A 21499-nucleotide genomic window follows, 5' to 3' on the forward strand; every position below is an offset into this window, starting at 1 on the left:
CGCACTGGCTGCTCGGCACCCTGCTTACAGTATATAATAATAATAATAATAATAATATACCAAAGAACAGCCTGACCCGTTTCAGACTCCTCGCAGAACGTGCTCTTAGCTGCAAACTTGTACAAGAGGACGCCAGAACCCAAAAGGATGAAACCTACCTAGGAGGAGCAGGACGATCTCTCCAGGTGAGGCGAGCATGTTCCCGAGCTGGACCAGACACGGTGCCTCGTACAGGCGTAGCCCACCTCCCATTCAGCCCAGAGTATCCCAATCCCGTGTGCCGCCGGCCGAGCAGCGTTGGCAGGAGTGATCGCGGGCCGGCTCCCGTCAGGGTCTCATCCTGTGACTCGGGCTGCGGCGGGAGGGGAGGGCTTCTCCCTCTGCCAGCGCCGGGAGGGGCGTGGCTTGCGGCCCCGCCCCCCTGTTCTCCTGCCTCTCACCTCTCTGCCTGCGTTTACCTGCAGCCCCCCTCCCCCTCCCCCCCTGGCTGCTCTGCTGACTCCCCCTCCAGAGCCGCCCTAGCTGCCTGACTCGCCACTCTTGGCGAGTCAGGCAGCTGTTCCCATCTAATGCCAGAGACCCGGTGACCCGAGCTTTAGAAGAATTACTCCTTCGCCGTAAGGCTGGCATCTTCTTTCGGAAGTTTCACAAAAGCAGAAGCACTCGATGAATCTGGATAAGGTTACATTTTCTCGCTTAAAAAAAAACAAAACATGCTAAAAATTTACGCACCCCTTCAGGGCTTCTATCTACGTCAGCTACACTTAGTCAACTTCTACAAAAGATAGACACTTAGAACACACTGCCGAGCTTTACACAAAAATATGCCTGGCTGCCAGCTTTCTTCTGCACTCCCTATTTCTGTCTGCAGTTCAGTCCTCTCTCCTCTTAAAGGCACAAGCCGGCATTGCCTTGGTTCCAAAGAAGAGTGGAAAACCGTTTGGAGTCCTGCTGCTATCAGCCACCCCCGAGAATAAAATGCACATGTTAAGCAGTTGACATATCCTGGCTCCCAGACCTTCCACTTTTTCCCTGCCCCGGCCCTGTCTGAGTTGGCGCAGTCACAACAGCACAGGTGTGCACACACCTGGAAGCAGGGAGAAGGCTGCTATGCAAATGAAGGCGTGAGAACCTGCTGCCGTTTCTGGGAGGCACTGGGTGCTCAATGGGCTGGGATTTCACACCTTCAGCACAATCTTATGGTGAAACAAGCCGAGAAAGACTGTAACTTTCTGTAAGGCACACACAGCCAAATCCATGTGCTGTATACAATAACACAGAAGAGCTGACAGTCACGAAGATCCCAGTTCCAGCCTCGCCTTCACCTCTGAATGCCTGATTTTAAGGCATGGGCAAACGTACACATATATATAATTTAAAAAACAATATATCAACCCTTCCTCCCCCCCAAACCAAATGTTTTGCATGATAAAACATTTTGCTTTTTTGCCAATTCTGCCAAATGTAAAGTTAGTGCAAAAATATCCCTCAGTTTCCACACCTATACAATAAAAAAACCAAAGACTTCACAAAAATATTATTCAGCATTTAGGCTTAACAGATTTGAAAAAGTGCCAGTTTTGCCCAAAGGTAATTTGGTGGAAGGAAACACTAGGCAGAAAGAGTGCCCTGGAAATTTCACCAGATCCTTAAATCTGGCCCTTATCCTCCCCTCTGCTCAAGTTTTGCTTGTCACTCAAACTAGGGACCTTCTAACTTATTCTCTCCAGCAGTGACTGGGATATACATGTTCCATGGGGAGATAACACAAATGCACAAGTGGGTGCCACTCAGAAAAGACACAAGCCTGGAGAACCCACACAAACACATCCTGCCTTTAGTGAATCAGAAACACCCACTTGATCTACTTAGTCTGCCCATTTGTGCAGTCACAGCTCTTACAAGATCCGTGGCCTTCTTTTATCTTCCCCCGCTACTAAGGTCCCTTTGTGCTTGAATTCTACCACTGTGTTGGCTCCTATAACCTCCACTGGAAGGTTCCAGGGGTCATCCTCTCAGTGGAGAAGAATTTTCTCACATTCCTTTCCAGCTTCCCTCCTGTCAGCTTCATATGAGGGCTCCTTGTCCTTGAACTTCTCATTCTATGGAAAATGCTTCCTTCTGGTACCTTCTAAATCTTTGAAAATTAGAGGTTTTGAATCCCCTTTCTGGGGTGCCTCGGATTCAGCTGCCTCCTGCCCAGGGAAGCAGCATGATGTGTCTCCTGGCTGCAAGCTGTTCTGACATCCCGTTCTCTTCTGATCTGACAGGACAATAGCGAAGTTCTTTGTTCTCCCCAAATAATGACCTGGCAGTGATGCCAGCTCATGTGACTTGGGCACCGAACCGCAATGCAACAGGCCTTTTCTGTAACAAAGTCCTTCTGATCATCCTATAATTTGTATATGTTTGGAAATCTGCTGAGTTATTTTGCCATTTTATTATAGATGAGCTAGAATACTATACAATATTTATAGAAACATGAAATATCCTTCTGTTTCCTGATTTGTCACTTCATTTTACATAGACATGTTTTCTCTTTTTTGGGAAAAATGAATTCCTTTTATGATTGCCGCCCTGGCTTTACTTTTCAGCTGACCATGCTGTACTCGTGATTTACATATATCAGGGTGATACCTGCAAGGGGCTGTTAGGAGGATCCATTCTTCAGCTGTCTATGTTGTGTTCACACTTTTCATTGTAATGCATGCATGGGTCTCTGTTGACGATCCTCTCTTCAGCTGTCCCTGCTGAATTCCTGCTTTACATGGATTAGTGCCTTACCTGCTTGGGATTTTGGGGATGGTCGGGGCAATACCTGCTTGAAGAGTCACTTGGGTTTTGAACTAAAACAGTCTTCTCTGGGATCTAATAAAAATAGCAAGCTGGGAAAGTGCACACTCGGCACAAAAGAGGCAATTTTTTCTTTCTCTCTCCTCAGCCAAGGTACTTTCACTCCTCACCCTTCTGGCCAAACCCTCATGCTGGCAATGCCAGCCTAGCCCAAACCTTTCCAGGCCCTGCAGAGCTGCTGCCCAGGAAATCTCTGCCCGACGGACAGGAGGGTGGCAGTGTGCTGCCAGGGAAGCAGGGCCTGCGGACTGGGGCTTCCTTGGGAGGTACGTGGCTCATGATGGCTATAGAACAACCTCCTTGGCCTGCCTTCACGATGTCTGTCCATCCACATGCACACCCAATACATATATAAGGATGGACAGATGGCAAACACAGTGTAGGTGCATTCACTTTGGGTCTCAAAAACATCTAAAAATGACAGAGAGAACTCATGAGTTTGATGAGTTCAGAGGTTAGCCAAACTGTGCAATAAATTGTATTACTAGTCCTCCTGTGCTAATCCACAGTACAATAATAATAAAAAAAAGGGTCAACCTTTAAATCTCCACTCTTGAACACACAGTGATACACTAGAGGCTACATAAACGCTGGTGTTCTTTATTTTTAAACTCTGTATGGTGGTACCTATTCACCCATAGATGTGGATTTTAATGTAATCAACCCTTCAGACTGAATAAATTGCAAATCGCCCTAATCTTCTTTTGAGCTGGGATCCAAGCTCAGGGTTTGAGCCCTAAGCTGAGGACAGTTCCTTCTGTACCATATTGTTGGGGGGGGGGGGGGGGGGGGGAGTGGTGAACACCCTGCCAACTTGACCCCATTGGATTCACCATACTGTAACTACTATTGTCATAACAGGAGATCAGTCTACCTGCAAAAAAAAAAAAGTAATTTAATTGTAACCCCTGCTCCAATCAGGCACATGGGGAGAGCAATGGACCACACAAGGCCCCATCACCTCCTGGGGTTCCTATACAAGGGCTTCAACTTTGGAATGCGATTCCTTTGGAGGCTAGGATGGAAACCTCAGTATTGAAGTTTACGAAAATGATTACATCTTTTTTATTCAAGCAGGCCTTTAATATTGATGAGGATTGAAAAAAAATAAGAACATGGTTCAAAGAGTCCATTTTTTCCCTGGAGTGGTGTATTCTTAGCTCTGGGGTTTCAGCATCATTTGGAAAATATTTTTTGGCCATGACAAGGAGATATGTACTACATGATTTTATGTTCTTATGAGTCTTTTAATTGTTGTTGTTTTTTTCTCTGTTAATATTATGCTTATTAGTGTTTGTATTGTTATGGTGCCTTAATAAGCGCAGGAAGAGGCAGGATTTTACCGTGCATTGTTTTTATGTTATGTGTCTGTTTATTTTATAATGTGTAATATGTTTAGGACTATTTATTACTGACTTTTATCTATTTGTGATTGTTTTTATTGTAAACCGCCTGGCTTTTCAAAGTCCTTAGTGTTTTGTTCTCCAGTAGGTTCTTCTGCATACTAGTTAGTCACACCAAAGAAACAGTCTTCACTCTTGTTCTGGTGTCCAAAAATAAAATCTTTACTGCAAACTGGTGGCAGGAAAAACAAGTCCAAAACATGGCGATATTAAGTCGGAGGTCCCAAAAGTTAAAAAAAGTTAAAAAAAAAAAAATATTTGAAATCGGCCCACGGCTCGCGGGTTGAAAACCGGCCGCTCAATTTTGCTGGCGTCCAGTTTCCGAACCCGTGGCTGTCAGCGGGTTTGAGAACCGACGCCGTCAAAATTGAGCGTCTGCTGTCAAACCCGCTGACAGCCGCCGCTCCTGTCCAAAAAGAGGCGCTAGGGACGCGCTAGTGTCCCTAGCGCCTCTTTTTGCCGCGGGCCCTCATTTGAATACTGAATCGCACGACTTTTACTGTATCGGCCCGTCGGTCAGTTTCTTTAACCCTGGGCCCTCCCAGTACTTTTTGAGTAGCTGAATGTTCCTCTCATTTCCTTTTCTTAAGCAAGCTCTGGCAGATTTTCTTGTGGATTTTACCAGGTAGGCTTGCTCCAGAAAGCTCCTTTCCACATCCCACAGATTCTAAGGAATCCTTTTTCCTACAGGGCTCCTCAGACTCTGGTTTTCCTCAGGAGCACATCTTCCTTCAGTGCTCTCTGGAACTCCCAGGACTTTTACCCCTCCTGGAATCCCTTCCTCTCTGCAGGCCTGGCCAGTCTCTCCCCAGGTTCCAGGAACTCATTCTTCCCCGTGGAGGGATAGGCCCCCTGGCACCACCCTGCATAAATAGCACCCTAGCAGAAGGCCAGTTACTGGAATCCTTTCTCACTCGTCCTTCAGCACCACATACGGTAGGTGCAGAGAGTTTATACGCTTTCAAAACCCCTCCCAATGGTACAACTCCCTAACACACTGACACCTCCCTAATATAATATACTGACACTTTAGGGCAAGGTTTGGAGCAGTGGTTCCCAACCCTGTCCTGGGGACCCTCCAGCCAGTCGGCTTTTCAGGATATCCACCATGAATATGCATGAGAGAAAATTTGCATGCACTGCCTCCATAACATGTACATTTTCTCTCGTGCATATTCATGGTGGATATCCTGAAACCCTGACTGGCTGGGGGGGTCCCCAGGACAGGGTTGAGAACCACTGGTTTAGAGAGACCCTTTTCACACTCTGAGGGTACTCAAACCAGCTAAAGCTACAGTTGCCATTCTTGTAAGGGACAGAATTACTTTTAAGGGGCATAAAAGGACACCCCTCTTCCATAATATAGTTGACATCTGATGGATTGTACTGGAAATGATTGCTTTTAAGATGCTAATAGATACTGTATTATTGACCAGCAGAGGCTCCTTCACTAAGCATATGTTTAACTAGCATCGATCGCAGAAACCCTTACTGAAGTGTGAAGCAAACAGTGCCCAGAGCCAGGCCTTGGAGCTAATTTGAAAAGGAAAAAATGCTAGTCAAATAATTTAATTCATTTTGAGTTCCCATCGAGGAAAGAATAATCCAAGATCTCACCAGGACAGACACAGAGTCACCACAAATGTTTAATTAAGCTACTGGAAATATATAGAACCCCTGCCTGGATGTAGAGTGTAACAAGGCCCCTGTGTGTGTGCCTGCATCCAGCATAAAAGATAGCCGCCCTGTGTATTTTGGATAAAACCTGCCAGAATATGGAAAGCACATACAAACATGGAGTTTTTACATTTAAAAAAAAATCTTTATTTGCACAGAAGCAAATTGTAGTGAGGGGGGAATTATTTTTGGCTCATATCCAGGATGGCAATTTTTTTTTTTTTTAAGGACTCACTGATGATTAGTTAATGCTTGAATTAATCTGTTCCATTTCTGTTTGAATTTTCTTTCTGATTGAAGGTTGACGTGAGGGTCATGCTGATGTGGGATTCATGAGCTGTCAGTGTGTGCAATCACTCAGGCCCCCCCACTGCCTGCCTTCCATGGATAAATCAGCAAAATTGCTTTCAGAGTCATCAATCAGATTTCCCCAGGAACTGCTGGGAGTTTATTTATAGTTTCAAAGAAGGAGGAAAAATTCAGTCTGGGGGAAAATAATATGACGTAAATGTTTTCCCAACTCTGACTATTCTCCAACGCCAGACTGATTCAAAAACCTTGCTGTGTAGCTCCATACCTGCACAGACTGCAGGAAGAGTCCAGTAAAGGAAACAATCCATTGACAGACGAGCCATAAAGAGCCATTAATTGTAACTTGTTCAACATGTCATAGTAATGAAATGGTACTGAAGGCTTACCCAAGAAAACACTGCTTAAAATCCTTTATTGACAGATACATATATATATTAATATGCAATGCTGACCATGTGGCGTTGTCTAGGTAATAGTCATGAGGTATTTCTGAGGGGAAATTTTAATATTTTTACCTAAAAAGCTTTTATTGAAATTCAACAAGCTCCATGTTGCTCTTCTAAACATTTAACTAGTTCTTTAGCTAAGGCTGGATTTAAGATTTTGATACCCATAGGCAGGATTGCAGTGTGAGGGTAGGGTCACGCCCAGAGATTGAAGAAGGTGGAGGGGTGTTGGGCTAAAGTGCCGAGCTGGTGGCTTTTTGAAGTGGCACTGATGCATGGCCCTAAAGTAAGTGGGAGAAGGCTCCTCTTCAGCCTGGATATTTGGCACCTTCAAAATTTGGCACTCTAGGAAGTTGCCTAGGTTGCTTACGCCTAAATCCGGGCCTGCCTTCGAGCTACCCAGAATGATTCACATGGATCTGTGCAATTTAGACATGAGTACTTTTGAGGTAACTGCTCAGCTCATAAAGTTCAGCCATTTAACTTCCCACCCACCTACCCCATCCTCCTAGCCACTCATCTATCCTTCCACTCACCCATTCATTCATCAACATGTTCATCCTTCCACCCATCCAACCATCCATTCTTCTAGTCACTCACCTATTTTTCCATCCTTTCTCCCACCTAGCCTTCTATTTACCCATCTGTCTATCCTTCCATCTACCCACCCATCCATCAGTAGTTCTAAGGAACAAGAAGGTCTGAAGAAGAATCATAGCATGGATCATCTCTGATATCTGATGACAAGGGATATAGCATTTCCCATAATGCAATACTCCAATGACATCTTTGCAGTTTGATGATCAAACATGCACCAGGGGCTAGATAATGCATCCAGACTCTCCCCAGTGCTGGCTCATAAACAGGTCAGCATCTTTCATGTTTGATTCCATCAGCCTAGAGAGGCATCACTGCAGAGACAGAAGGCAATTTTGGGCAATCACATACCAACAGCTGGTGTCTGGCCAGTGCTCAGTAACCGTGTAACGTTTACTTTCAGATCATGGCCTTTCTTTGTTTCTCTCAGATTATTTTGGGCCTATGGTTCCCAGTTTGGCTGGATGCACTGACTACTGAGATCTTGTTACATTTTACTTAAATTCACTATTCCTCCCACTTCCTCTCAAAGATTTCCTAGTTTGCCATGTCTAACATTATTTCTTCCATTCTGTGCAGCAGAATACTAACTTTTTGCTGTAGGGCAAAATTTCATTTGATCACAGACTACTTTCTTTCAGGGCGATAAAGATTTTCCTCATTACCAGAAAGGAATGGTCTTGAAATGGCATGAAAAATACCTTTGTGGTCTGGACAGTTCATGTACACCACAGGATAATTTGTAGATTGGTCCAATAGATGTTACAACAGTCTGCAAAGAATGCATGTTTCTGCAGGACCGATGCAGTTACTAGGACCACTTTAAAACAAGACAGACTTTTCCTCGCTGGTTTTGAAAGGCAGATGATTGTCTGAAGGAGAGAGAAAGTGTCTTCTAGAACAGGTTCCCCGTGAGGATACACAAGCACCGGAATTAAACAAAAATCTTTAAGCTGGGTATAGAATCAGCATATGTCTTCATTACTGCTTCCCACAAAAAATGTGTTATCTTATGATGTTGGGACTTAGAGGACTTTGAGATTTGTGCTGTGTTAACCAAACATCTGTAGGAGTGTATGAGAAAAGCAATTGAAAAAATGTGGATTAGACACATCACAGAAGCACCTGCTGTGAAATGAGCAGATTCAGAGTGTGTAGGAAGACTGTGCTTCAGGGATGGGAAGCACGAAAGACAGATGGGAATTGTTCTTTCTTTGGCCTAGCAAAGGCCCAAGAACCTTTGTTTTTTTAGCTTTCGAGCAAACTGGCCGGGGGTGGGAAAACCAGTTCAGATTAAATATGAAATCATCTGAACTAGAACAGTTGTAGTCCTGCTTGTTTCTCTTCAAGAAAACCATATTAGCAGTAGTGGGATGAATGTACTGAGATGGGAGATAGAGGCCAGGGCTAGTCCAAAATCTCATTCCATAAACTGGGTAAGTTAAGAGAAAGGGATGGGTAGAGATGAAGGGGATGGAAAAGGGCCTTCATCCAATCACCCATTCCTCCATTTAACCAGTGATTCATCCCCTCCTGAGTCATTAATTGGTTGATTGGTTTATTCTTTTATCACTTCTTCCATTCATGATCATTCATTCCTTCCTCCTCACATTGACTGAGGCACTCACCGATTTGCATCTTCCTTTATCCCTTTATTTGACTGATTAGTTATTAAGCTTTGACAAGGCCAACCAAAGATGTCTAGTTAGGCTGAGCAGGATAACAGATTCAAACTTAGATGGAATCACGTCGACTGTGAATTATGTTCTGACTACCAGGTAATCCGTCAATGATTACTCATGACCCCGATTTCCCAACAAAATAAATTTCCTGCTCTCCTATTGATTTTCAGCACATTCACCAGTGGTGAATCTTGAGAGCTTCACTTACTCATAAGAAGTTTGGTCAGAATCATTTGAGATAGATTCCTCACTTTAACTATCTTCATTACATACTCAGAAAGAAGAAACCACTAGATGAGGCGTGAAAGCAGTCGCCAGGGAAACTGCTCTGAGCAGGAGTGGGTCTTATGCTTGAGAGCAGGGACACTTGGTAGGTCTCCTGGAACTGAGGTGCCTTGTACGACTGTTTAAGAAAGTTACTGACCTACACCCATTGGGACCTCTGCCACTTCTGTCATAGAGAATGGTCAGCCAATCAACTTTCCCCATGTTATAACAAGTCATAATTTCAACTTCTTGGAGAGACGGTGACTTCTGCATCTCTGACAAACAGCCAGATTGGTAAATGCTGCAAACTTCAAATGCAAAGTCCAAAACATGGCCAAGGCCAACAAATCTGGATGCCTTTCACATTTACTGGCCAAGAGGGCCCAAACCACATCATCCAAAATAATCCACGTTACCTCCATGATCGTTTTGTGGTCTCCTTTCCTCAGGAGATGGAGGAAAGCAGTGGTCCTCAGCCCAATCCTCAGGATCCACCCAGCTGGTCAAGTTATCAGGACAGTCACAATAAATATATTTGAAACATAGCTGCATGTTTGGGGAGCAGGTTTCAATCCCCCCCCTCCCCCCCCCCCCCCCCCCCACCTGGGGCTTGCAAGCTAATGAAAATTCAGGGCCCACAGGGTCTGCGGGTCCAGACGTCCCCACTTTCTTTACACCAGCATTATAGAAGGTGCTAAATATGTGCAGTAAAGAATGCGTTCCCATTTCTGCCCTAACCCTGACCTCAAGCCCACTCTTTTCTATTTACCCCCACTGAAGGGGGCCAAGTCACAAACAGCCCCAATGTAGCCATGTTAATCTGTTCGAACACATCTAGATCCATTTGAAATCCACTCTCAATATTGGAAGCACATGCAAATCTCTCTCCTGCATATTCCAGATATCCCGGAAACCTGACTGGCTAAGCAGATTCTGAGAACCAGAGATTTTACACTAAGGTCCCAATCTGCTACAGATCTAAACTCCTTATATGCTGCTTTACACTTATTAGCAGGCGAGAAGGTAAAAACTTGAAAAATATCTTTCCTTCCCCATTTAATTTGAACTTATTTTCTATATGTTCATATGTATGTATGTATATAGATGTGTGTGTATGGAGAGTGCTGCTGAATGTGGATATTTTGATATATATTGATTCACAATTTCCATTAACCAGATGGCTCCTTGTCATAGGGGCCAGGCTGATCCAGTCCTGAATCTTGCACATTACATGCAGGGACTTCTGGTTCCAGTTCTCTAAATGCAAGAGACGAGAGAGGCTCAACCTGGCCTTTTAGGCAAGGGTCTAAATGAGCTCTCTAACTATGACCTCATAATAAATGCACATGAAATCTGGAATGTCTGAGGCCTCCTTTTTTATTCTAATGGTTCTGGTGTGCTGGTGAAGCCCCCACTTGGATTGGAGGAGTGCCAGGGGGAAAAAAAGGGCATGTTTCCTGGGCTTGAAGTAAGGTCTTCCCATTTCAGGGTCAAGGTTTTACTCATAGAGCCACGGAATGGCTTAGATATAACCATCTCTACACTTAAGATAGCCTGCTATATGGCCCCGCCCCTGAGGATCCAGATTGGACCTCAGGGGACTCGAAAGAACAGCTGGGACACCTCACAGGTGTTCCCAACATTTAGATGGCGAGGAGTCCAAGTAAGGGTGTGGGATCCCAGAGGAGACCCATGAGTTCTTTACAAACTATGTGTTTTAATGTGATTCTGTGCTATGAAGTGATAAGTCTGTCTACATTTAAATTGTGCTGTGTTCTGGAAGAATTCTATGGTGCAGAGACCTGGTCTGATATTATGGACTAAGTAAGCCTTAATCCTACCTATTATTTACCATTGATTCACCTGCAGTGCCTAAGTCAGGAGCTGTCTTGTGTTTACATTTTGAAATAAACCCCCTTTTGCAATCTTATTCCTGTGTCGGTATGCTGCAGGAGCCTTCAGACCTGACAAGGAGAGACCATAGAACCAGAACATGTGACCTGGTGCTGTAAGCACGAAAATGAAATGAACAGAGAGTTGAAATTCATTGCCCATGGAACAATTTCAGAGCACAGAGTCCACCTGGTTACAAGTTTATGTTTTAAAAAAGCAGGGATTTTGGAAACAGGGGTACTTCAAACACAGTCACTGCTTCCGCACCACAGCATCCCTGCAGCCAGCTTAACCTGTCTCCATAAGAAAACAACTGGCTATTGAACAGCGACAGACGGCAACACAATCCGAGAACTCTGGACAAAGGCCCCAGAGAGAATCCCACAGGGGGCCACAGTGCAAGAAAAGCAAGGCTGAAAGGGCTGTGGTCCACCCAGCGCAAAATGAAAAAAAGGTTTGTTTTAGGAACTGAAAACCTCTGAAAGGTCTCATTCTGCCAGCAGTTTCCAAAGAGTTAGAAAGGAGGAGGAGAAAAGCTCTATTGAGCTGAAACCTTCTGCAAACTCATCTGTATTCCTTCTGTCTGCCTGACGGAGACAGGGAGAAATGCCTGGCATGAAGGAAGCTTCCAGCATGCTTTCAGTATTTCTAACGCACTGATAAAGATCTGTGATGTCTTTATAACATTTATTCCATGACTTCAGGTAAAAAAAAATAAAAATTGGGCAAAATCCATAGGAATTTTAGTTTTTTTTTTTCTAAGTCTTCATGAGATACAGTATATATATATATATATATATATATACACTGAGCTGCTGTGTGGCTTGGCTAGTTAGCTAGATAAGGTGAGGCTATACCACCGAATATACCTGCTCTCCTAAAGTTAGCCAGATAAGTTTATCCGGTTAACTTTAGAAAGTTCTATGGGCCGACCAGAGTTAGCCGGATAACTTATCCAGCTAATTCAGCTACTCCCCGCAACATCCTCTTCCCATCCGCCACTTATCTGGCTAAAAACTTATCTCGATAAGTACTTATCCAGCTAAGTGCCAGTCACTAATTCATGGTAGATATTCAGCCGCTGCACTTAGCCGGCTAGGTCCAGATTTATCTGGCTAAGTCGTGCTGAATATCGCCCTCCCTAAGTCCAAAACTTCAGGGTAAAATCTGTGAGAGTAACTCCTGATTTCTGGCATTTCATGGACAGTCCTCAGGGTCCTCTGGAATGGTAGCAGATGATACCTCCCTCAGCAAACCTTGCCTCCGTGGCATCAAAGGCACAGCAGTGAGTTCACACCTTTGGACTTTCAGGCTTAGCTCAGGGGTTAAAGCCTTGATGAGTGATGCCGCTGCTCACCTTTTATGATATAATTCATGGAAACAGAGCAGCTAATTACCAGCAGAGCCTGGGACCAGCATAGAAAGGGGAAGGGGGGACACAGACCAGTCTGCGGGCATTGGCGTTATGGCTTGGGGGGGGGGGGGGGTCACTTGCTTCAGCAGTCAAATTCTTTGACTTTTAGCTGGGTGTGCATGGTCTAGTAGTGTAACTTTATCCACTGCGTCCCAGTACATCCACTTCCCCAAAGTATCTGCTTTAAGTCAGAAAGGGTAGCATAGCCTCCCACTAGAGCTTCAGGAGAAAAGGACGGTATCTGAATTCATGAAAGCATGGGGCAAACACAGGGGGGATCTCTCAGGGAGTGGTATGGGTAGAGCTGAGCGGTTGGTGTGGATGTGGGCAGATAAAATAAGCCTTACGGTCTTTTTCTGCAGTCACATTTCACTGTTTCTATGAGACTTTCTACTTGATATTATCAACTGGCCAGTTTTTAGAGCTCATCGGCCATCTTGTTGTTCACTTTATCCAGATTTGTGAAAGGGAAACAGCGGCCACTGTGTGCGCGTGACTGTAATACACGAGTAACCAGAGTTCTGCCTGCTTAGGGTGGGATGGAATAGAAGACTCCTGAAAGAACAGTAAAACCCATCTGAAGTCAGACAATTAATACTATACCTAGAGAAACCTAGAAACCGGCTTTTGTTTACCATACCTCACCGGTCAGCTTTCAGCCGTGGCTCGCTCAGGCCAGTACGTCTTGTACCAGAGAGACAAAGGACAGGATTACACGTCTCCTTGTGGCAGGGCTGGAAAGATGATGCTTTTGACACTCTGTAGGTGAGGAAGATGACCTGACCTCTGATGTGGGAAGAGAAGGGATTACATTAAGAATTTGGGCAGGTAATGACAACATGTACTGCGTTATGAACCTAAAAGATTTTCATCAGAAACCCGAGTGGAGGCCAAAGCTCAGAGCCGGGAGTCAGGTCACAAATGCATCCCCTAGGAGAGTTAACCCATTGGTGTGCATGTGTGGTGGTGGCGAGTACTCTGCTTCCCATTGAATGCCAGTTTGAGCCATTCCAGCTATTGGCATAAGCACAATAACATGAGAACAAGAGCAAAGTTCTTTGCTTTAGCAGAAACAATAGTGCCAGATTCAGTGCACATTAACAGGAAAAAATTCCACTGAATCTTGCCACTATTTCTTTTTTTTTTAAATAGTGATTGGAAATTCAGTAATTGTTAGCTGCCTTTACCCTTGACTCTGCCCCTCTGTCAGGGTGAGCAGTCACAGCACTATGATGCCCAGGGGCAGCGCTGGAGGTGACAGGCTAGCTTTACTGTGGCTTAGGCACCATCTCCTGGTACTAGAGGGAAGCACATTTTCAGGTTGTGTAGTTTTGGTTACTGTAGCAGGGTGCTGTATGTTCAGGCTAAGACATTATTTCAGTCTATCACAGGGTTACCAGATTTTCAAGACAGATTGACCCAGTCCTGGTTTTATCCCACTGCCTGCATGGACATGGAGTTCTGGGGTCCCTATGGATTTCCTTAGAAAAGCAAGAATACAATTCCAAACAGGCAGAGAGATAAAAACGGGATTAGATCAGCCTGTTCTGAAAATCTGGAGCCTTGTGATGGTTCAATTTTATTTTCTCAATTAATTATGCTGATTCTAAAATGAAAGTCATATGTTGCGAGCCTAAAGGATCTTTACTAAAGAGGATTGTTCCATCTGTCAGAGGGGGAACAGGGGTCGTATTATTGTTGTGGGTGTTAGTGCCCCCATGTGGGAGCCTGAGATGGTAACCCCTGCCACCATCTTAGGGAGTGGACGTTTGAGTTATCCCTTGTAGGGGCAGCAGGTCACTATGCTGTCTCCTGGCTTTTGCTTGGTTTACTTAGGGGAGGACCCAGTGGCCTTGAAGGGTGAGGCTTAGGGGAAGGGAAAGAAGAAAGGGCGTCTGTGCCTAACTTTAACCTGTCCTTTTGGAAACCTTTTGCTTTAGGAGGAGGACACTATTGCACCTTTCCTTTTTCTCTTTTTTCTTTCCCCTTCTTACGACTTTTATTTTTCCAGCCTTACCCCATTTGGCTTGGGGCTCAGCCTACGCCATCTAGAGGCGAGGACTATCATACATCCTGGAGGAGGAATGAATCTGGGTTCGTTCCCGGCAAGAGAGAGAGGAGACTGTGAAGAAGATCTGTGGCACTCATCCAGTGTAAGCACAGCTCTTTTATCATGAGATTGAAGGGAGGGATATGGAGGTACCATCCAGGTACAGACTGGGAAGTAAGGAGGACTGAACAATTGGCCTCAGGGATGGAGAATGGGACATGACTTAAGTACACTTACACTGGGAAAAGATCATCCTGGGAGGAAGCTCCAAAATTACGCCATTAATTGGACAGGATCAGGAGTAACAGAAATCAGTTGACTTCAGTATACATATATTAATTGGAAGCATAAAGTCACAATTTATTAAAGAACTAAAGTTGTAAATGGACTACAAAGAATAAGAACTTGTAACGGAACATTTTTATCAACTTTCCATCATTAAGCAGTAAAAGTTAAGTTGGAAACCAGCAAAATGCTTCCAGCGTGATTATTATCAGTGCTCTCTATACAAGAGATTTCAGTCCTGTATTGACTCAGGACCTAGGATGTAATCTTCACCCCCACCTCCCCGCCCTTGACAGGGAATTCTGGACTTTCAGAATATAGGAACAGCAGGGGTGGACGTAACCAGCTTCACCTTTATTTGAGGTGTGGTCTTTGGGGCCTTGGGATGAGACGCTAGTCCAAGGGTTAGACATACAAATTAAATTCCAGAAGTTTTAAAGGCTACAGTTCGATTAAGGATATAATTCGGCATACAGCAGACCAAGAGGTCATGATAAGCCTAAGAATATCCCCTCCTGTATTCTTCCATCTGACCAGAGCTGACACAGACTAACACTTTGTCATCTCTGGTGTCTGGGATTTGTTTTTTTCTGGTCTGTAGTGATGGCTTAAAAGGTTCTTGTAAAAATCCAAGTATCTTAAAAGTCTCTTTAGCAGGATGAAACAATTACATTTTTTTTTTAATTTACTCTTTATTATGTTTTTCACATATATCAAGTAAGATAACACTTACAATGGAAAAGAGATATAGCCATATACAATTATGTGCATTTTCATGTACAAAATCATCATTCCTGGCTTAATCTTACAAAAGTAATTGAGGAGATGAAATCATAGGAGAAATATCAGTAATACTAATTATCTTAATTGGATCAGCTGTCTTAGTGTCTATAAACATAATTAGATCCCACTTAGTGTTTGCTAGGTGATATTACAGATATAACCCTAGCATTTACAAAGGACTTGAGTTGTTCTGGGTATAAAAACACAAAACATTCATCCTTTCTTTTCACAATGCATTTACTTGGATATCTCAAAACAAAAGAATAACCTAAACTTTTAACCTGTGCTCTTAACATCAAGAATTCCCATCTCCTTTGCTGCGTTAAACGAGCAAGGTCTGGGTAAATTCTTATCTCTGCTCCATAAAATGGAGACGAGATGTTCTTAAAGAAATTCCTCATAACAATTCCCATATCTTGCACATTAGCAAAAGTAACCAGAAGAGTTGCTCTATCACATAATTCCAAGGAAGAATCCTCAAGGTATCCGGTCAAATTTTCCATAATCTCAGCCTGATTTAAGGTATTAGGTCTAACCAATTGTGAGGTCTTTAGGAAATTCTGCTTTATGACACAAGGTAACCCTTGTTCATTTAGCTTTAAATTTTCGAGGAAATATTTTTTTAATGTCACCTCAACTGTTTGACCCACAATTCTAGGAAAATTAGTGAATCTAAGGTTGAGATGTTTGGAAAAATTTTCAAGATATTCTATTCTATGTGAAGCTGAGGTAACATCTTTAAGTAATTTTAATTGAACAGAAGAATTATTTTCACATATTGCTTCAATCTTATTTAATCTGGATTCTGTTTTCCCTAATTTTTCTTCTATTATTTCAACCTTATTATTTAAGATTCCAACATTTGCATTGGTCTCAAAGAGGGCTTTACTCAAGCCTGCCACTAAGTCCCATAATGAATCAAGTGTCACAACTGCCGGTTTTGTTGGAGTCACATAATGGGTTGTCACACCCATACGGTCAGCCGGGCTTTCCCCCACTATCACCAGCGTTCCTTTTCTCTCTCCTACTCCCTGTACAGGGGTAGATGTAGATTTAGCCACCGTGTTTCCAACCCCTACATCTCTCACGGTGCTTCCAGGAGATTCAAGTAGGCAAGGTGTTTCTTTCCCGAGTTCCACCCATGTCGGTTCAGCTGTGGCCCCTTCGGCTCTTGTCAAGCCGGCAAACTCAAGGGAATCAGTAAGGGGAGTCATTATCTGGTGCCTGGGATCAGGAGGAGACAGAGTCACGTCCCCAGACGGCGAGAGAGCTCCTAACTCTGAAGCCGTAGCGGGGAAAGTCTCCTCCTTAGATGACACTAACGCAGGGGTGTAAACAGTTATTAATCGTTGAGTGGAATTAGATGGAGTGATGGGAGGGTGGACCCGAACTCTCCCCTTTCTTTTCGGAGGCATGTTCACAACCAATTATTGTTACTCACGGTTAATTACTGTATTACAGCTGTTTATCTCCTCTTGATGGACTGTTTGGTTTGGCTTCCTTCTCCTCCACTCCTCCGGCCTGCTCTGGACTAAGCCGGACCAAGCCGGCGCGCCCCTTGTGCACGCGCGGCTTGGCGGAGCGCCGGCGTCGACGGAACGCCACCCTGAGGCCGGTTTTATGGGCCCTCGTCCCCTTCCGATGACGTCAGGGGCGGCAGGGGTGGAGCTCTGGGTCCGCGGCGGATAGCAGCTTGTAGCCTCCTCTAACAACGCTGCCAAGTTGTCTACTCGTTTCGCCAGGTCAGATGGTCGCCGTCTCACCAAAAACAGCCGCACTGCTTTCCCGTCCTGAGGCCCGTTTTATGGGCCCTCGTCCCCTTCCGATGACGTCAGGGGCGGCAGGGGTGGAGCTCTGGGTCCGCGGCGGATAGCAGCTTGTAGGCTCCTCTAACAACGCTGCCAAGTTGTCTACTCGTTTCGCCAGGTCAGATGGTCGCCGTCTCACCAAAAACAGCCGCACTGCTTTCCCGTCCTGAGGCCCGTTTTATGGGCCCTCGTCCCCTTCCGATGACGTCAGGGGCGGCAGGGGTGGAGCTCTGGGTCCGCGGCGGATAGCAGCTTGTAGGCTCCTCTAACAACGCTGCCAAGTTGCCTACTCGTTTCGCCAGGTCAGATGGTCGCCGTCTCACCAAAAACAGCCGCCGAAACAATTACATTTTTAATGAATATAGGACATGCCAAAAGTAATGCTTATAACCTATTAGAGAGCCAGATATAACCATGTGTTTTTCCCCAAAATAGGAAAACGCCTTTAACATAGGAGGATTTAAATGCAGAATAGGTAGCTCTCAATAGTGGACCCTCGACTGTTCTCCACTTTTCCCTCTCCACATCCTTTTCTCCCCATCTCCAGGGGGATGCATTTTAAGCCTCCTGACGTTAAAAGTCAGGTTAGCTGAAATGCAGATAAAGAGCAGCTCCCTCCCTCATCCAACAGCCATTACTAATTTGCTAATGCATCAATGGTTGGCAAGCTGCATGTAACATAACAAATCAGTATTAAATTAAGGGAAGTTTCAGGTTCTGATTTTTTTCCCCTGAAGATGTGAGCAAACTCGCAGCTCCTCCAGCAAGTCACAAGGTGGCACCAGAGCACAATTAGCTGCGGGGGCAATGCGCTAGCTTGCTGGCTGCCTAGATTTCAAGATTGGTTTGGTTGGAGTTGATGGAGGAGGAGGGGCAGGGAATAAAAAGGGACCCAGCTGTATTTCATAACCGAAAACGGATTCCTCTAGGCTAGGGAAATCCCTATGGTATATGAATGTAATCCGCTTTGATGTGGCACCAAAGGTGGAATCTCAATACAAAATAAAAGAAGTAAATCCACAGCTTCTGGATTCTAGTCTCGGACGTTACCGGCTGCGATTCACACCCATGTTGAGATCCCTTTATTTAATTAATTCCTGTCCTGGGATCCCACTGTCATTTGTGAAGGAGCGACCGTCACTCCCCAGCCACTCTCTTGCTTCCTGACCTGGGCGTCCTGCCGCAGCTGGGGTGCTGCAGCGAGGTGGAGGTGGCAGTTCAGACTCCAGCCTTGGGATCTTTATTCTACGATCGTATAAGTCCTGGATCAGAACACATACGGAGTATGAAGTTTAGATCCCAAAACGAATCTCTAAGTATCAGAAAAAGAGCAAGGAAGGGTCACGAACCTAATAAAGGGGCTAAAAAGGATAGAGTCCTGATAGAAGGGATCCAGAGAAAGGCAATGAAAATGGTGTGGATGAGCGTGGAGTACCCCAAATATGTACATCCTGGAGAAGAGGAGGGACAGGGGAGATATGGACTTTTAAATACCTGAAAGGTATTAACAATGCACAGGAATCAAACCTCTTCCAACGGAAAAGAAATGGTAGAGCTAGGGATCAGGATAGGAGATTCCAACGCCAGGGGTTTCTTCACGGAAGGAGAGGGGGACGCATGGGAAGCTCGCCCGGAAACGGTGGTGAAGGAGCTCAAAAGGGCACGGGATGAACACAGAGCATCCCTAATGGCTGGAGGATGGAAATGAAGAAACGGGGTAACCTCTGGCACAGGGATAACCCGTGCGAAGCGGCAGTTACGCTCCCAAATACTTTGCTGGGCAGACAGGAGGGACCATGCCTTTACTATGTCACCATGCTAGAACAAAGCTTGCTCTGAAAATAGTGCAAAGGCCTCTCCAAGGGTCCCAAAGCAGTTACAAACAAAACCAGGCAGCATCCTGTAACATTAAAGGGCAACAACGTTCACAACCTTCAAAGAGAAAGGGATTTGTTCTTTTCACTCATGTGAAGCGCAGGCACATTTTGCCAGCAGAAATAGATAGGACTGCAAGGCTGAGTCAATTGAAAATAAGCTGGACAGGTTTTTAGAAAAAACAAACAGATATTGGTGGGCTTTATACAGCTTTATACAGCTACATGCTAGGGAGAGACAGTTAATCCAGTGATTCTGAGTTGATTGCCATGGTTTGGGCTGGGAAGGAATTAGTTGTGTCTGTTGCAGAACTGGTTACAGATGCATCGGAAGAGGAGGGTGACCCAGGCAGCCTCCGGGGGTGCCACGCTGCTGCCACTGCCGTTATCATTACAGTGGCAGTGGAACTCAGCTCCTGTGCAGCTGTTTCTGTGGCTCAAAGGGGCCTGCTGGAGGTCACACCATACATGCCCCTCCCCCCGTGGCCCTCAGCATTGCCCTACTTGGGGTGCCACAAAGCCCCCGCTTACTGACTACTTTCAGAGGGGGCTGGAGCTATGCGACCGCTACATGATGACTTTCCAGCTTTGAGGGTTCACTTAGCCTGGGGTGTCTTCTTATACAATATCCCCAGCCCAGGACTTTATACTTAGCTCTAACAGTCTGTATACCCTCCCTAGGAGGTTTCAGTGCACTTACTCTGTAACTCTATAGGACATGGTGACACAGGCCCATCCAGTCTGCCTGGTTGTTCCTGCCTACATTGCGGTAGAAAAGGATATCTTCTAGCTGTCAGCCCTACAAGCTTGACTGCCTGCAGGAGATTGCTCCTTTCCCTTTAGTGGGAAGTATAGCCAAGTCTGTCTGCTGCCCATTCTAGAACATTTTCCCCGTGCACCCTTTCCACTGATTATATCTGGAAATGTACATAGTTAAACTATATTTCCCCTAATTACTTATTGTTTGCTATTGACTCTCTCTGATCAAAGCCTGCAGCTAGAATTGTAACCATCTAGAAGACTGTGAAGAGAGATAAAACCTTGACTCTGCTGATTGAGGTTGCCAAGTCAAACCAAACCTGCCTTTTAAATATTCTTGGAAGGAAATTACATTTTTGCACTAATTTTTACAAGCAGGACCATTTTATTTAGAAAACGAATATAATTTGGAATAAATAATAACACAGCAATAACATAACTTTCTCATTGCCATTATAACTACTAAACCAGATGTTCCATGAAGATGGAAAGTGTTTTGCTAGCCTGAATGTTATTAACTATTTAAAAGAAGGAAGCTGAAGTACACTAATTGAATAAAAATCATCTGCATTTTGCCTGAGTAGGATCTCAGCAAGCCTAGTAAGTTAATATACAGATACAGTCACATCTGGCGGTGGATGGCCAGGCTGTACATTTCTGGCATCTGGAGTGCATGGAAATCTGCCAGGATGTTGAGGCAAGAACAATGTTGCTGTGATAATTACCCATTTACACAAGAAGAGAAAGACTTATATAGGATCACACAGAATGCCAGTGGCGAGGGAAGGATTAGAACCAGCATCCCAAAAGATTTCCCTGGCATAGTCCAGTAATCTAAGCAGCTGCCCAGGCCTCTTTCTCATGCAGCATGTAGAGAGCAGTCTGTATCGGTAACGATCTTTGAGAGAACTTAATTTTGCCATGTTTTTAATGATGCCCTGGAAGATCCAACATAAAAAGAAATGTCTTGCACAGGGCAGATTTTTTAATTTGCCTCCTGTGGTGGACCTCCAAGCAGCAATCTAACACCAGATCCCTATGTGTATAATGCTCCCCTGAGCAGGTCTGGATTTGTCAATAGGTACAATATTCCTGTGCCCAGAGAAGCAAAAATGGGCAGCAGGCTGGCTGAAGGTTAGCTGTCTTCCCGCTTCCTGCTTCAGCCCCTCTGCTCTCCTCCCAGGTAGTGTGCAGGGAACAGGAGGAGAGAAGATGAACCTGGAACAAACATAACAGAGCAAAGAAGAGCATCTCTGCCCCCTAAGTCAGTCTCTCTCTTCCTGTATTTCAGGGGTGGCGGTGGGGGTGGGGGTGTTGTAGCAGACAGAGCAAGCAGGATATATTTGGGGAAATTAGGAGGGGCTGAGTGGGAGATCATTGCAATCATAAGAACATA

At 44.9% G+C, this 21499-nt stretch overlaps 1 protein-coding gene across 1 annotated transcript in view; it reads right to left on the minus strand.

The window, feature by feature from the left end:
- TGFA (transforming growth factor alpha) overlaps positions 1-375 on the minus strand; it is a 52985-nt gene extending 52610 nt beyond the window's left edge. Inside the window, exon 1 of the mRNA XM_029604007.1 lies at positions 159-375. Coding sequence (XP_029459867.1) covers positions 159-252 — 94 coding nt within the window. The 5' untranslated portion in view covers positions 253-375. The remainder of the gene's footprint in view (positions 1-158) is intronic.
- Positions 376-21499: the final 21124 nt, after the last annotated feature.

Source organism: Rhinatrema bivittatum, chromosome 5 (genome assembly GCF_901001135.1).
Source record: "Rhinatrema bivittatum chromosome 5, aRhiBiv1.1, whole genome shotgun sequence".
Lineage (NCBI taxonomy): Eukaryota > Metazoa > Chordata > Amphibia > Gymnophiona > Rhinatrematidae > Rhinatrema > Rhinatrema bivittatum.